The sequence below is a fragment of the Phodopus roborovskii genome, unplaced genomic scaffold, assembly GCF_943737965.1.
Source record: "Phodopus roborovskii unplaced genomic scaffold, PHOROB, whole genome shotgun sequence".
In the NCBI taxonomy this organism is placed as follows: Eukaryota; Metazoa; Chordata; class Mammalia; order Rodentia; family Cricetidae; genus Phodopus; species Phodopus roborovskii.
The window spans coordinates 3,126,589-3,143,355 of NW_026125052.1; the positions used below are offsets into that span (position 1 = coordinate 3,126,589).

At 40.3% G+C, this 16,767-nt stretch overlaps 1 protein-coding gene and 1 non-coding gene across 2 annotated transcripts; both read left to right on the forward strand.

Moving 5' to 3' along the window:
• Window positions 1-5,051: 5,051 nt before the first annotated feature.
• Rnft1 (ring finger protein, transmembrane 1) lies at window positions 5,052-16,498 on the forward strand. The gene is made up of 9 exons (XM_051186660.1): window positions 5,052-5,193; window positions 6,455-6,902; window positions 7,066-7,142; window positions 9,522-9,622; window positions 10,845-10,998; window positions 11,866-12,024; window positions 12,945-13,010; window positions 15,073-15,174; window positions 15,779-16,498. Exons 2-9 carry the CDS (start codon window positions 6,506-6,508, stop codon window positions 15,911-15,913), a joined length of 1,191 nt encoding a protein of 396 aa, XP_051042617.1. The 5' UTR covers window positions 5,052-5,193; window positions 6,455-6,505; the 3' UTR covers window positions 15,914-16,498.
• On the forward strand, window positions 8,250-8,383 carry LOC127221619 (small Cajal body-specific RNA 14). Its single transcript, XR_007834455.1, has one exon. It is a non-coding gene; the product is annotated as a small Cajal body-specific RNA 14 (non-coding RNA).
• Window positions 16,499-16,767: the final 269 nt, after the last annotated feature.

The window sequence follows — 16,767 nt, forward strand, 5'->3', positions numbered from 1 at the left end:
TCTCCTTGTCCCCTAGTCCCACCTGTCTTGCTTTCCTGTTGGCCAAGTGCTTTATTCATTAACCAGTATGAGAAACATATTTACAGAATGACACCTCCCATCAACTTTGGTTGGGGTTGAGTCAAGGGTAGCCTTATTCATGTTTAGAGCTCCTAGGAGGAAGCTAAGAGAGGCAGTCAAGACAAACCAGGACCTTCTCCAGGTGGTCCCTTATGTAAGAATCTAGTCTTCATTGGAGCACATGGTTGCAAACAGTTAAGTTTTGTCCCAATATCCAAGAAGCTTTCTAGCAACATAACTGCTATTCCGCCAGTGACCAGTCTTTTCTGTCAGCTTCACTGCAGCTGGAGTGAACTGAAGCACAGTTGCTGGGCACTCCTTTCTTGACCAGATCATTTCAAGTGGGAAGACCCATCCTAAACACGGGTGGCACATTCTGGAGCAGTCCAGACAAAGGGCATGGAAAGAGGGAATTTTGATTTTTAAAGCCTGCTTGCCTTTGTCCTTGATGACAAGTTCACCCACCCTGTTGCTTCGGCATTCCATCGTCTACATTAGAACCAACTTTCTTTGGGCTTCCAACTGCAGAAGTCCAAAGACAGAAAGAAGAGCAGCAGCTCTCCTGCAATTCCCCAGGTCTTCAGTACTGGGACATCGGGGATATTCCGCCTTGTGGACTGAGCCACTGTTGGATTCTTAGCCTCTCCAGCATGAGACCAGCATTATTGGACCACCCAGGCCACATCCTGTAGGACATTCTAACGAATTCCATATATAGGTTCATTCTCCCAGTTCTGTTCATTTAAAAACCTGACTATAAAGATGAGGAGAAGGCCAACCGAGGATATTGCTACAGGAGAGAATAAAAAGGGTAAGCAATGTGGGAGGGAACAGGGGCATGCCACCTGAAACCTATGAATTCTCTTTATAATTTCTCTATTCCCACTCTTCCTCTAGAATGCCACTACACTAATACATTCAAGAACTTCTTATATCCTACCTAAAGTACTGAGTCTTTTAATTTTAACCTGTGTTGTGTCCTACCAGAATGAGAAATTTCTGGAAACACAACTCTGGTCATGGAACTGATACTAGAGAGGCTGGAGAGTTGGCTCAGAGGTAAAGAGCACTGGTTGCTCTTCCAGAAGACCCAAGTTCAGTTCCCAGCACCCACATGGCAACTCCAGTTTCAAGGGATCCAACACCTACACACAGACGCACACACACCCAAACACCATTGTACATTGACTAAAAATAAATCATTAAAGTTTTTGAAAGGACAATAACAAAGAACAAACTCCAGATTCCTGAGTGAGGACCCTGGTTAATCTCTAGCCCCTATTCTGTGAGTTCTCTTTGTGTTGTCTCCTATGCTTACTGCTGTTCTAAAAATGAAAAACTATGTCTTTAAAGGGCCATGGTGGGTCATTCAGTATCATGCTTCTCCCCCAAATGTTTCTACCGAAAAACGGCCTTCTACAGCCTGCATCTCAAATGTCACAACCGTAATGAAATATTCCTTGCGTGACAAAGTAAAGGCTCCTACCTCTTCCACAGCAATAAAAATAACCCTCAATTGCAGTGTTTACTTCAGGATACTGTAATTATTTGTTTGCAGGCCTGTCTAACCAGTTGCTTCCCTGTGGGATTTGGACTATATCGTTTTACTTTATTTATTTATTTGGGTTTCTGAGACAGGGTTTCTCTGTAGCTTTGGAGCCTGTCTTGGAACTAGCTCTTGTAGACCAAGCTGCTCTCAAACTCACAGAGATCCACCCACCTCTGCCTCCCAAGTGTTGGGACTAAAGGCTTTTATTCTCTCTCTAGTACCTAGGACAATTCTCTCTTTTTGGTTTTTTATTTGTTTTTTGAGACAGAGTTTCTCTGTATTGCGTTGGAGCCTGTCCTGGAAACTCACTCTGTAGATCAGGCTGGACTCAAACACACAGAGATCAGCCTGCTCAGCCTCCTGAGTGCTGGGATTAAAGGCAGAAGCCACAATCACCTGGCCCTTAGGACAATTCTTGACAGTAAATATTAAGCAAATGCTTTTTCTTTTGTTTGGTTGCTTGGTTGGTTGGTTTGAGACAGGGCTGGCTTTGAACTCCACCTCCCAATGCTGGGATTACAGGCTTGAGTTTAAATTTTTGTTTTTGTTGTTTTTAGTAGACTATCTCATTGACAACTTTATACATATAAACAGTATACCTTGTTCAAATATACCCATCCCCCCAAGAAGCCCCCAACTCCTTCCTGCTCTCCCCAGGCACCTCCAGCATGTCCCCCTTCCCTCTTCCTGTCCTCTCTTTTTTTTGTTATTGTTAGTAACCCACTGAGTCCAATTAATGCTGCTTACTAGAATGTTAACTACTCTCTTTTGATCACAGCTGCAGTGAGTTCCCAGATATAAGGACCCGGCCGTATCCCCAAAACAGAATCTCATGCACTCCTCCCCATCCTCTGGCTTTCACCTCCTTTCTGCCCTTCTTCCCAGCACTTCCTTAGCCTTGCAGGAAGGGAGGACGGATATAGATGGTCCACAAGGGACAGAGCACTCACCAGACATTCTCAGCACTCCACCAGTTAGGAGTCTCAGCATTTACTGCTGATTGCTGCAAACAGCCCAGTCGCCAGCCCAGACTGAGGGCAACACTACTCTATGGATATAAGCATAAACATCATTCAGAAGGTAGTTTGACAACATGTCCCTAACAGAACAACAGCAGTATGCTTGCCCATAGGGCCCATGACTTCCTGAGCCATGGGCTTTTGACAGGGTTGACAGTACCAGACCTGATTCCCTCCTGTGGAATAGGCCTCAAATCCAGTCCCCAAAGAGTTAGCTATTCCCACAACTTTCCTGCCTCTATTGCATCAGTGGGTTCATCTGGCCTGTTGCTAACCTTGCTTGCCTTTTTTTTTTTAAACATAATTAATTAAAATTTAAATGGCTGTTTTTGATATTCCAGATTCAAGTGGAAAGAAATCTTATCACAGCCATCAAATCTCAGTTCAATGCTCTTCTTCAAACATGTGACCTTTCAGTCAAGTTATTTGAATAAAATATAGCAATAAACTTCCAGCATGTACTGATATGCCTTCAATGTGTTATATGTTAAAATGAGAATTCAGACATTAGGTATATTAAATTTACAAAAGTGTCATTTTAAAAAAAACTGTTGTTATATTGTATTCGGGTCTGGATTATGTGATTTCATGATTATCCTGCTTCCTAGACTTGATTTACGTATATCTGTTCTTTTTTAAGACAGAGTCTCACTCTAGACCCTAGACTGGCCTGGAACTCACAGCAGTCTTCCTGGCTTGGCCTCCATAGTTCTGCGATACAATCATGAACCACCATGCTTACCTTACGTGCATTTTTGTTTGAAATAAAAATATTCATGTAGGATCCCTGTTTCACCCAACTTGACAATCTTAGTTGGATCCCTGGAACCCAAGTAAAGGTGGGAGAGGAAAAAACCCCACAAAGTTGTCCTCTGACTGCCACACCGGTGGGACTACCCTCCATCATCAACATATGCACAAATAGTAATAATAAAAAATTAATAATGAACTATTCATGAGGCTGGAATGGTAAAATATATGCAAAGGTCTTGGAAAATTCACTTGCAGTCTGGAGCATTCTCCTCAGTCTTACTCATCCAGCAATGTAATTACTGAAAAGCTTGAAGCAAAAAGCCTTAGATTCAAAAATAAGGAGCCAGGCATGAAGTCACTCACCTGCAGTCCCAGCAGGGAAGAAAGTAAGCACAAGAGCAAGGCCACCTTCCATTACAAAGCCAGGTCTAGGCTAGCCTGGGCTACATTAAGACTATGTCTTAAAAAAAAAGAAAGAAAGAAAGAAAGAAAGAAAGAAAGAAAGAAAGAAAGAAAGAAAGAAAAGAAACCCAATGTGCTGATCACAGTGAGGAGATCAAAAACCGGTTTGATTTTTTTTTTTTAAGTACTTTCGACATGAGAGATTTTAAGTACAGTCTTGAGGTTGAAAACAGTGGATTCAGTCCTACTACTATGAAAGAAATCACACCAGCGACTTTGGAAAGGTATTTGAAAGATTTATGTTAGGAGTGACAGACAAAAAGACAAAATATCACTGGACACTTAACTCACAAAGTGTTGCCCAGGTCCGTCCCTTCAACTAATCTCCCACGAAACAAACACTTCATTTCAGGAATCATAGGAATTGGGTTATTTACTTGATGGATTAGACTTTTCAGAAGAACTTCTTTTTCTGTCATTCCCACCTTCTTTGTTTGTTTACTATATTTTTGGGGTTTTGTTGTTGTTGTTGTTTTTGAGACAGGGTTTCACTGTGTAACAGTCCTGGATGTCCTGGAACTCGCTCTGTTAGAGCAAGCTGGCCTCGAACTCCCAGAGGTTTGCCTCTCCGGTGCTGGGATTAAAGGGTGCGCTTCCACCGCCCCTGTAATTTTCCCCTTTGGTAGCCTTTATTTTAGAAGTCGAGTGCCCTGCTCTCCAACAAGGGTTTTTTAAAATCTACTTCCACCGCCTCGCAACTCTTTCGGTTCTGGCACGAACTAGTGCGCACTGCCCAACATTAAGGCTGGAACCCGAATCCAGGTCATTCACAACCTCTCGCCCAGCGGGTCTGGCGTGGCTTGCAACACGTCGCCGGAAGCCGGAGCATTCTTTTCCCGACCGCGGCTCCTGGGAGGCCGGCAGCCCTGAGTACTGCCCCACAACCTCGGCCCGAGCCCCGCCGCCGATGCGGGCTCCCGAACCTACTCATTCTCAACCTCAGATCCTGCAGTACTCAGACGCGCGTGACAGATTACAAACGCACGGACGACGTGCCGGACACGCATACCTAATTTAGCGCACACAACTACCACTTGGGCACTGGGAAAACAGCAGCTGCGGCAGCAGCGTGGCGATTGGGCTTAGAGACACCGCCCCCCTCCTGCTCACCCTCCGGGTAGGGGCGGGGCTTATGGGGCCCGCCTCCTCCAGGCGAGGGCGTGGCTTGGCGAAGGCGGGCCGCGCACGACGACGTCGGGGGGGGGGGGGCGCGCGCCGCCGCGGGCCCAGGCCGATCGCCGCTGCTGCTGGTGGCGTCCGAGCCCGGAGGCTCGGCGAGAAGGGCTTGCGGCGGCTTGTCGGGCTGTTGGTGTTGTGGCTGCCGAGGCCACCCGCTCCTGGTCATGAGAGGTCAGGCCTGAGGAAGGGCGGTGAGGCGGAGGGTTTCTGGGGACAAGAGCCGAGGTTCGGACGTGGGTGGAGAACTCGGTCTTCGCAGATTCCGGAAGAGTTGGCGTTTACTTTTCTTTCTTCCTTTTCCCTTCTCTTGCTTATGAAGGAGGCCAGGAAGGTAGTTGGTTTTGTGTTTTATTCCTTTTTGTTTATAACAGAGTCATAAACTGTCCTGTCCCAAGTCTCTCCTCTGAGGCTTCGGAGCCTCGCCGAAACGTCACGCAGTAACTGCACGGCTCCCGAGCAAGCGCCAGCCGCAGCTTGCTCCTTCGCTGGGGAAACGGGAGGCCCTGCTGTGTGGGCTTGCGGCAGGCGAGAGTGCGACTCTGGAACCCTCTTCGAGATCCATCCTGGATCACGTAGGGATCTTGCCCTGCCCACAGCCTCCCTTCTGGCGCACCTTACCCCGCCAAACACCGCCCATGGTGGCGTTTTTATTGGAGAAGCTAACTCCTTATTTAGACTAAAGCATCACTTAGCGATTACGTGATGACTCCCCCCCCCCAGGACCCCATTTCACAGGTATTTTGTTAACATTCTTTTGGGGAGTAACAACACTATTAATTACTGAAAACCTTAGTGGCTTTGGGGAGGCTTTTTCAGCTTAAAACGAAATGTTTATCTTTTGATAAGGCACTGATTTTTTCCCTTCTAAGCATTAGTGAATCTTTTAAAAATTCGTTACATTTATTTATTGTGTGTGTCAGAGGACAGCTTGTGGGAATCAGTTCATTCCTTTTATCTTATGGGTTTAACCCTGATCAGCATACTTGACTAGGCAGGAGGAACCTTTACTCACTGAGCCATCCCACCTACCCTTAGCAAATGTCTTAATGTGAATTCCAGAGTACATGTGCCTACATATTCAGTATGAGTACTACTAGTGTTATCTGCTGGGCACCCGTTCTTTGACTGTTTGCTGATGTCTTGGCATTAGAGAAGTCAAGACATCTGCAGTTCAAAAGCAAATGTGCACTAAATATCCTTTGTATTTTAAGTAACCCCTAAATAAGTTAAAAAACTATTGACTTTGGGATTGGGGCAGGGGCAGCATAACTTTGACAGCAGAGTTTGAAGAAGTGTGATACTGGACCTGAATGTCCATCTGTGAGTACCAGATATTCCTTTAGTGAATAAAGGACATCTAATGAACAGTAATACACTGCTTGTGATTAACTGTTAATTTAGATGCTTTCTGCCCTTTGATTTTATTTTTAAGGAGAAAGAGTCCTGAAGCAAAGACATCTTAGAGAAAAAATATTCAAGGGCCATGCAAGCCAGCTGTAACCAACTGCACGATCCAACAGGCACTTCAAGTGATGACGATGCCTCAGCCTCCCAGTGTGTTCACACATCAAGAACAACAGAAGGTTTTCATCCTGGAGACGTACATATCCAGATAAACTCAGGACCTAAAGACCATCCTGAAAACCCGAGCTCTAGAAACACAAGATCAGGTGTCTGTAGCTGTGCCCACGGGTGCTCACACAGTCGTTTCCGGAGTCATTCCCACAGTGAAGCAAGGCCACCTGATGACTTTGCCACAGAGTCTGGAGATCATGGAAGTGGCTCCTTCTCAGAATTCCGCTATCTCTTCAAGTGGTTGCAGAAAAGTCTTCCTTATATTTTGATTCTGGGTATTAAACTTGTGATGCAGCATATAACAGGTAGGAAATGATAAAACATTGACTACATTACTAAATTCAGTTTCTCTTTTTACTGATAATTTTAACCTATGTTAAATTTATGTTTTAATTTATACTATTAGCATATATAATTTTGGTTTTTTTTTTCTTTTCTTTCAATTAACTAGAACTTATTTTCTAACAGGAATTTCTCTTGGAATTGGGCTGCTAACAACTTTTATGTATGCAAACAAAAGCATTGTAAATCAGGTTTTTCTAAGAGTAAGTATAAAAAGCAACTAAATTATTAACAGTTTCTCTCTACAGAATTAGAGATAATTTTGAGAAATAGAAGTAACTTCCAAGAAGCCTAGAAAGCAACAAGATAAGTTGTGATGTCTACCACATGCTTAATTTTGTTTTCTAAATGACTTGGAATAAGTTACCTGTCTTGATGCTTAGTTACCTCTCCTTGTGTTTCATTCCTAATAAAGAAAACATAAACAAGAGGGTTAAAAAACTCAGACCACATCATTTGATCTAGTTTGGGAAGGGCCTTTGTACTTTATGAGCTACTTGGAACACACTAAGTAGTATAATATTATTTAAAACTTTAGTTGATGTACCATAGGATTGAAAATAAGTAAAATGGAGCATTGAATAAATGGACATTGGGTGTTTTAGGTGTCTTTTCTGAGACAGGGCCTTACTATGTAGCTCTGGCTGTTCTGGAACTCACTGTGTAGATCAGGCTGGCCCCAAACTCAGAGATCCACCTGTTTCTGCCTCCCAAATGCTGAGATTAAACACATGCCCTACCATGAATGTCAGGGATCTCTTATTAAAAAAGAGAGAGAAAATAACCCTCAATTTTTCTATTAATATAAAAGTTTTAATCATATAAATCATTAGAAAAATTTCCAAGAGTCTATACAATTTTACCATAAGAACACTTTCTGAGAAGTAGTCACATCTGGGATTTTTGTTTGTTCCTTTGTTTGATTTTTTGTGATAGGGTTTCTCTGTGTAATAGCCCTACCTGTCCTGGTTCTACCTCTGTAGATCAGGCTGTCCTGGAACTCAGAGATCCGAGTGCCTCTGCCTCTGCTAGGACTAAAGGCTTGCGCCACCAACACCCAGCTCATATTTGGGAATTGATAGTACAGCCTATTAACAAAATTTAGTGCATAGTTTAAAACTAGCACAAGTTAATTCTGGGCATGGTGGTGTGTGCATGTAATCTCAGCACTGGGGAAACTGAGGCAGGAGGATTGCCATGAATTCAGAGTCAGTCTGAAATATGTAGTAAGTTCCAGGCCAGCCTGTGCTACAGTGATACTCTATCTTTAGAAAAGAATATAAACAAATAACAAAAATATTAGTACAAATGTGACTGTCCCTGGTATTGATTGCATTTGTTAGTTGTACAGTGCAACCAGATAGTCATGTACATCAAAACAGTTGGTTCTTGCCATCAGATTCTGTATAGTTATCAGATTTTCTGCATGATGGCTCCATATATAAATAAAGTAAAAAAAAATATATAAGGTTGGGCAAGGTGGCACACACTTTTAGTCCCAGCTCTCAGGAGGCAGAGGCAGGTGGATCTGAGTTCCAGGCCATTCTGGTCTACAGAGCAAGTTCCAGGGCAGCCAGGGTTATAAAGAGACTGTCTGGAAAATATGTATGTATGTATGTATGTATATGTATATGTATATGTGTGTGTGTGTGTATAGTACTAATATATACATAATGAAGTGTTTTTCATTTGTTTTATGCCTGCCTTATCTACATAGTCCAGAGGCAGCTTTATATAGTATTAGTATACCAGTGTTTTGACTGTGAAGTCAAGTCAGGTGAGGAATTTTCTCTGAGATGTCCGTCATGTTAGTGCCTGAAAAGTTGTCCAGTTTTTGAATTAGGATGCTCAACTGTAAATCTTTGAATTAAACTACTAAAACTTGAACTTCAAAGATGAAAATTACTGAATTGATTTACTTAGATACCTTTTTGTTTTGTTTTGGCTTTTGGTATTTTGAGACAAGATGGAGCCTGTCCTGGAACTCGCTCTGTAGACCAGGCTGGCCTTGAAGTCACAGAGCTCCACCTGCCTCCCGAGTACTGGGTAGATGAATATTTTTTTTTTAATTTTCTGTTTTGTAGAAGAGAAAAAAAGCAGCAGAGGTGAGGATTGCTTTGGGCAGTTCCTTTATTTATATCAGTGTGGAGATTTGCTTCTTTGACTTCTAGGTCTTGTGTTTGTAGATTCTTTGTGGGAATGATGGTTTGAAACAGGATCTCTACATAGTCCTGGCTGTCCTGGAACTCTGTGTGAAGTTCAAACTATGTAGGCCTTAAACTCACAGAGATCTGTCTTCCCAGTGCTGGGATTGATAAAAAGCGTATTCCACTATGACCAGCTTGTATTTTAAAATTTTGTTTAGAGGTCTGTTTCATTAGTGACTGAAAAAAACAAAAACAAAACCAAAAATGGTTATGATGATGAACAATTCAGCAGGTAGTCTTTATTTTATTAAGAATAATCTAAAAAAACATTTTAAGGTAATAAATTGGTCATAAAGTTAAAATGATATTTAATAATACTAGTAATTCTGGCCTAACACAACACTTAAATAAATTACAAAATTGTTTCTTTTTCAGGAACGGTCATCAAAGATTCAGTGTGCTTGGTTATTGGTGTTCCTAGCAGGTTCTTCTGTTCTCTTATATTACACCTTTCATTCTCAGTCACTTTATTACAGGTAATTAGAGATCCTAGTATACTTCTGTTGTTATTACATGGCATTCTGTCTATATCTCACTTGCAAATATTTATTGTAGTTCAGTTTTCACTTACCTCCTTTCATGATTGACAGGGGTGACTTGTATTCCCAGTACCTTGGCACATAGCATGTGCTTAGGGAAAAAATTTTTTTTTTGGTTTTTGAAGACAGGTTTTCTTTGGAATACACTCTGTAGACTAGGCTGGCCTCGAACTCAAAGATGCATCTGCCTCTACCTCCCAAGTGCTGGGATTAAAGGCATGTGCCGCCACCACCCAGCCAGTAAATACTTTTCGATAAGTGGATTTCTATTTGATCAGTTTTTTTTCTGCTTTTGAAACAGGGTCTCACTGTGTAGTCCAGGTTACCCTGCAACTTGCAGTCCTCCTGCCTCAGCCTCTTGAATGCTGGAAATACAGGTATATGCCATTCATACAGTTTTAATTAGTGCTTATTTAGTACCATTAGATGGTTATTATCAACGTTTTTGTTTCTAATAATTGAATCATTAAAACACATGTTAAGATACATTTTTATGTCAGTTATTCTGAATTTTCAGCTTTAATCAGATAATTAGAAGGCTTTGACTCAGTGTAATTGATATGCACAAATTTGAGCTATGATGAATGGTGAGTAAATGTGAAACAAGAATGCCCTCTGGGGCTGAAAAGAGGTTAAGAGCACCTGCTGCTTTTCTAGAGGAATCTCAGATTCAGGGGCTCTGAGTGATCTGATGCCCTTTGTTGACCTCACAAGCACTTGGCTACAAACATGCACATTCCATCCCCATACACACTTTTACATCTGGGGTTTCCAGAGTATGTATAGCACTTAAAAATCACAAGACTAGCAGGGCATAGCCTATACCAGCATTGAGGCCTGTTTAAGCTGACATAGTGATACCCTGTCTGAATGAATACATAAAACAGGGCTCACAGACCTGTATAAAACCAATTAAAGAAAGTTTAGGTGGAGAAAAGAGCCCAGCCTCAGACATGAAAGGAAGCTACATTTCTGACTTAGAGCTTCTGTAGGAGTATACTGTTAGATGCCAGAAAGAACAGATTAGAGAGGCCGTTGAGTGGTAGAGGACTTAACTATTACATAAAATATATAAAATGTTCCAGCAGACTTAAAACTTTTACCAGTACTTTACATTTGTATATTGCTTTCATAAATGTTTATGCTTTTCTCTTGGTAGCTTAATTTTCTTAAATCCTACACTGGATCAATTGAGCTTTTGGGAAGTTCTTTGGATTGTTGGAATTACAGACTTCATTCTGAAATTCTTCTTCATGGGTTTAAAATGCCTAATTTTACTGGTGCCTTCTTTCATCATGCCTTTTAAATCAAAGGTAAAAAACTAATGCTTATTAAAAGTGATGTTAGCAAAACCTACTAGTGCCAGTTAGTCTTCATTTAAATGTCTCTTAGTTTAGAGGCCAGAAGAGGGCATCAGATATCTTGGGGCTGGAGTTAGAAGTATTTGAGCTGCCTAATGTGTGTGCTGGGAAGCTAATTCGGGCCCTCTGGAAGAGCAAGAAGTGCCTTTAACTGCAGAGCCATCTCTCCAACACATAAGTAACTTAATTTTAACTACTTTTATTACCTAGGCCTGGCAACGATTTGCTAAAGTACTTAAACTGAAAATAATAACTTAATTGGCTAAATTCAGGATTACATTTTCTTCTGGGATAATTGAAAACTCAATCTTCTCGTATATGGGAAAATTCTACATTTGTACTTACATTTTGCTCCAAGGCATTGCCATTTGATAAAATGAGTACATAAGCAGTCATTCAGTGACTTACTGTTACTATTAGAGACAAAGTTTCCCTCTATATCCTGAGCTAACTTGGCATTCCTGCTATCTTAGCCTCCCAAATGCTGGGGTTACAAATTTGAGTCACCATACCCAGCTTATTGATGAAAACATTAACTTTCTTATTTATTTTGTGTATACCTTTCCACCTTGTGGTTACCGGCCCAAAACTGACCTGTTTTTTTGTAAATACTTTGAAAGCAAGCCATGTGATGACAATGATATGTGGTAGTCAATATGAATTTGTCTGTGCTAATCATTCATAATTCTGAAGTATAATTTCTTGTGATTAATGTATTGTATACTCATGATGTTCTCTTTCCAATATCAAATGTCTGCTATGTGTTTAATACCTTTTGGGTAGCTATATTTAATTTTTTTTTCCTTGCTTTTTTTTTAGGGTTATTGGTACATGCTTTTAGAAGAATTATGTCAGTATTACCGAATTTTTGTCCCCATACCAGTTTGGTTTCGGTACCTTATAAGCTATGGGGAGTTTGGTAATATAACTAGGTGGAGTCTTGGGATATTGCTGGCTTTACTCTACCTCATACTAAAAGTAAGTAACATAACATTGGCAAAGTGATATCTAAGGTAGATGTGTAGAAAACACTCTCACAGTACCATTTCGTACCACTTATGATACATAGAGTTCTAAAGCCCATGGTGTATCTTGCCCTTCTCCCCTTATGCCCTCTTCAACTCTTCAACTTTTGTCCATCTTTTTTTTGAGGGGAGGGTCAGATTTAAAGACAGGGTTTCTCTGTGTAGCCCTGTGAAACTTATTGTGTATGTTAGGGAGGTTGAGATGGGATCTCACTATGTACCTACCTCTGGCTGTTCTGGAATTCATGAAGACCAACTTTTTGGTTTGAGACAGGGTTTTCTCTGTGAAGCCCTGGCTGTCCTAGAACTCACCCTGTAGACCAGGCCAGCCTTGAACTCACAGATCCTGCCTCTGCCTCCCAAGCGCTGGGATTAAAGGTGTGCACCAGCACTGCATAGTGAAATTTCCAAATCTAAGTGCCAAAGGCATTTGAATCAAATGAAGTTAATGCCCCCTCCTTTATTATTTCTGTATGAGTGTTTTTTCTGTGTATGTGTATCACATGAGTGCAGTGCAGTGCCTTCAGAGGCCTAAAGGGGGGTTACATCGCCTGGGACTGGAGTTAGAGAGGGTTGTGAGCCTCTATATGGAGATGGAGTAGATCAGCCAGTGCTCTTAACTGCTAGACCCCTGCAGTATCTTTGACATAGGTTTGTCTTAATTAAACTGTAGCTCTGGGTTAAGAGGTGGCTCAACTCTAAGCACTAGTTTATTTAAAAAAAAAAAAAAAAAAACTTGAAATGATTTATAATTGGATGACTAGCTGTGGCATACACTGAATATTAGATTAGGTGGGAACTGAATTTCACCTTTGGTCTTTAGACTTAGCATATGGAGGTTTTGAATTAATAAACTGTCACTTTCTCTTTTAGCTTTTGGACTTTTTTGGACATTTGAGAACTTTCAGACAAGTTTTGCGAGTATTTTTTACACGACCAGTAAGTAGTTTTTAATTAGTTAAGGAAAGTATTTCTACCTTGTTTCACTCTCACTTTCTTTAGTAATTTTACAAATAGAAATCCATGAGATGTTTTTCTTCTACTTTGAGATTATTTTCTAATATTTTGGCACTTGGGGCTATGATGACTTAGAAATTTTAATTCCATGAGCTGCTTCTTAAATTTTACTGCCCACCAGTTAACTATAGTACTAATGTATTTTAGTGCTTGTTTGCCTTTTCAGTTTCTCTGTCATTCCGGATCTGAGGCTCAGTAGTAGACACTTAACATTGTCTGTACTAGAAGCACAAAAGCAAGTAATTCAGCCACTGAACATTTTTTAGGATTTATAAGTACACTTTTAAAAATCTTGTCATGGACTTCTGTTCCTTTTTCCCTCTTTAATCCATAGATGTTTGCTTTATATATTTTCATTAACACTTTCCCTATTCCACTTTTATGAAAACACTTGAATAATTTTATTTTGAGGACAACTCAGTAAAAACCGTGTTCCTTTCAGTTTCCTTACTAAAGAAAACTTCCTCTTACTCAGTTCTGTATTGGAAACGTAAATTTTCTAGGCAAACACTCTACCAAAAACTGTATCTCTGATTCATGACATACTATTAGATGCTTTTAGGAGGGGGAAGGGATGAGTAGGGAAGAGCCTCTGACTTCTAAGATTAAGTTAAGGGCCAGCCTGAGTAATTTAGCAATAAAGTCTGAAGCAAAACTAGTAAAAGAGAAACATTATCTATAGAGTAGTTCAAACTAACTGGCCAAGGTAATTAATGATAGGAAAGCAAATGCTAGCTGGGTGTGGTGGTGAGCACCTTTAACTCCAGTACTCAAGAGGCAGAGAAAGGCAAATCTGTGAATTCAATGCCGGCTTGGTCTATATAGTGAGTTTCAGAATAGCCAGGGCTACATAGTGAAACCCTGATGAAACAAAAAGAAAGTAAAAAGTACAGTAAAATTCAGAGTTTAGCTTTTAGTTAATTCAGTTGACGATTATAAGCATGAACTATTTCACTTATTTGAATCTAGTAAGATTGGTGCTGAAAATAACCTCAAGAAAATGCCCTGTGGGCTGTGGGTGTAACTCACAGCATGCTTGCCTAGCACATGTGTGAGGCCCCAGGGTATGTACCTAACACAGAAGAAAAAATTATTAAATATCCTCATTGTTATCTTCACTGAGACAGAGTAGAGAGAGTAGTTCCTGATATGGATTTATTTTTGAGTCTCCCTGAAAGATCCTGAATACATATCAGGGTAAGTCTTCACTTAAAGGGATTCTCCAAACCACAAAGCTTTTGTGTCAGGGTTTCTCTGTATTTCTGGCTAACTAGCTCTATAGACCAGGCTGGCCTTAAACTCAAGAGATCCACCTGCTTCTGCCTCCCAAGTGTTGGGATTAAAGCTATGCACCACCCCAACCACCACCCTCCCTCAAAAAATGACATTTTAAAAACTTTGCAGCATAAGTGTATTCTGCTAAATAGCACTTTATTGAAGGAAAATTGATTTAAACTGTACCCTAACTTGATTCTGAAATCTATATTATCAGTTTCAAACTTCATTTTGTCCTTGAGTTTTGGTTTGTTTTTGTTAGCCCATCATAACTAGCTTTACCCATGACAGCACCAATGTTACTCACCACCTTTCCCCTTCACTGTTCTCAAACTGTCATGTATGGTTATGATTAACCCCTGCTGACTAAGTTCTTAAAGAACTCAAACTAGGCAGGGAGAGAGGGAGAGAGAACTGGGATCCATATGTAAAATAAGAAAAAAAAATTTCTTAAGGAAAAGGGAAATGGGGGGGGGGATAAAAGAACTCAAACTATTTTTAAGACTTTAGAATAAATTCTATTTAGTATGTCTGATGTCTGGACCTATTAAATCATCTCCAGTATAGAACACAAACTTATTTTTTATTGGTATAATACTGGAGATTGAGCTTTGCACATGTGCTACCACTGAGCCATATCCCAGCCAGTCAGGTCTTTCAAAACCAAACTCTCCACAGGAACTACTTCTAATGAAATTTGTCCTCATAGAGTTATGGAGTGCCTGCCAGCAAGAGACAGTGTTCAGATGCAGATGGTCTTTGTTCAATATGTCAAGCTGAATTTCAGAAGCCAGTTCTTCTCATTTGTCAGGTAAGATTTCTAAGCAAACTTCATATAGCATTTTCCTGTGACTTGTAAAAAAAAAAACTGTGTTATATGGCAAGGGAAAGTAATATTTAGTGGAAAGTTGCATTTCAGGTACATACTCTTGGAGGGATGTGGTAGATTGTCTAAATCTGCTTTTTGTTTTGTTTTTGGCTTTTCGAAACAGGGTTTCTCTGTGGCTTTGGAGGATGTCCTGGAACTAGCTCTGTAGACCAGGCTGGCCTCGAACTCAGAGATCTGCCTGCCTCTGCCTCACAAGTGCTGGGACTAAAGGCTTGTGCCACCACCGCCCAGCTGTTCCACTTTTTGTGAAGAGGAGCATATGAAAGAGGTTAGGGGAGTGATTTGGTCAGCAATTTAGATACCAGAGAAATTGGCAAACAGGTTCTATTTGTAATTGGATACTAGTCTTGCTAGATATATTTCATAGTAAATGGTAGTAAGTTACCATTAAACAGGTCATACTTAAAAGGCATTGTCATGTGGAAACTGCTGGAACTGATGCTCTCTAAAATCCTTTACAGTAAACTTTAAAGAATGGGATCCCCTGAGTGTGACATATAAGATCTTGTTCTTCCTTCCCTTACAGCATATATTCTGTGAAGAATGCATTACCTTATGGTTTAACAGAGAGAAAACATGTCCACTGTGCAGAACTGTGATTTCAGATCGTATAAACAAATGGAAAGATGGAGCCACTTCATCACACCTTCAGATGTACTAAGTTGTACAAACTATTAAGGCCACAAAACATTAATTTTATCTGGTTATGGTAACTATTGATAAAGGCATAATTGATTTCCAGTAGAAAAAAATATTTCAAGATGGTCTTATGGTATCATGAGACATGTATGTACTTCAGTTTAAGTGCAAGAGCCCTGTATTTTCAAAGTATATATTAAAATTTATAAGTATGCAATATTTATTTCACTTATTTGACAGGTAACTGCAGTGTTAAATTGGAAATGGGTTTTCTTGTCAGTAATACCAAAACAACAATAGAAACTAGAACTAGCCATTTTAAAGGGGTACAGGTACTGTTTCCTGACATGGTTTTCAAAATAAAGATTTTGCATAATTTTTTAAGATACATAATATCTGAAACAATTTTCATCAGACTTTTATAATTCCCATTCTAAAAATGCTTAAATTTTTCATAAAATTGTATTTTTAGATGAAAGTTCTAAATGCTATATTTTACCTATTAACAATCACATTTTTTAAGTGAAGACTTATTGAGGATGATATATTTTAATACTGTATTGTGATCTATGACTAGTAATCAGTGAGAATAAATGATTTAGACTCATTCACTTTGTGGACCTCATAATGTGCTTCTTGCTATCCCCTGTACTGTCCACAGTCTTTACTTTGTGTAGTACCATGTAATAGCTTGAAACAACTATTAAAATGATTTGCACCCAAGGGGTGTGGTAGGGCTGCTTGGTGTTCACTATGTCCTGACTGAATTCTACACTGAGAAGAGGGAAAACAGGAGCCTGCATTCAAGGGAAGCCATAATGTTTGAGTAGCATGGCAAGTTGTCTCTAGCTGATTTCTGCAGGGTAGAAGGAATGA

Excerpts from the sequence above, each read along its gene's own strand:
- Rnft1 (XM_051186660.1), top strand. The coding sequence starts at position 6,506 with ATGCAAGCCAGCTGTAACCAACTGCACGATCCAACAGGCACTTCAAGT. Across the intron at positions 9,623-10,844 it reads TCTCAGTCACTTTATTACAG|CTTAATTTTCTTAAATCCTA; the intron begins GTAATTAGAGAT and ends TTCTCTTGGTAG. Across the intron at positions 12,025-12,944 it reads TACTCTACCTCATACTAAAA|CTTTTGGACTTTTTTGGACA; the intron begins GTAAGTAACATA and ends TTTCTCTTTTAG.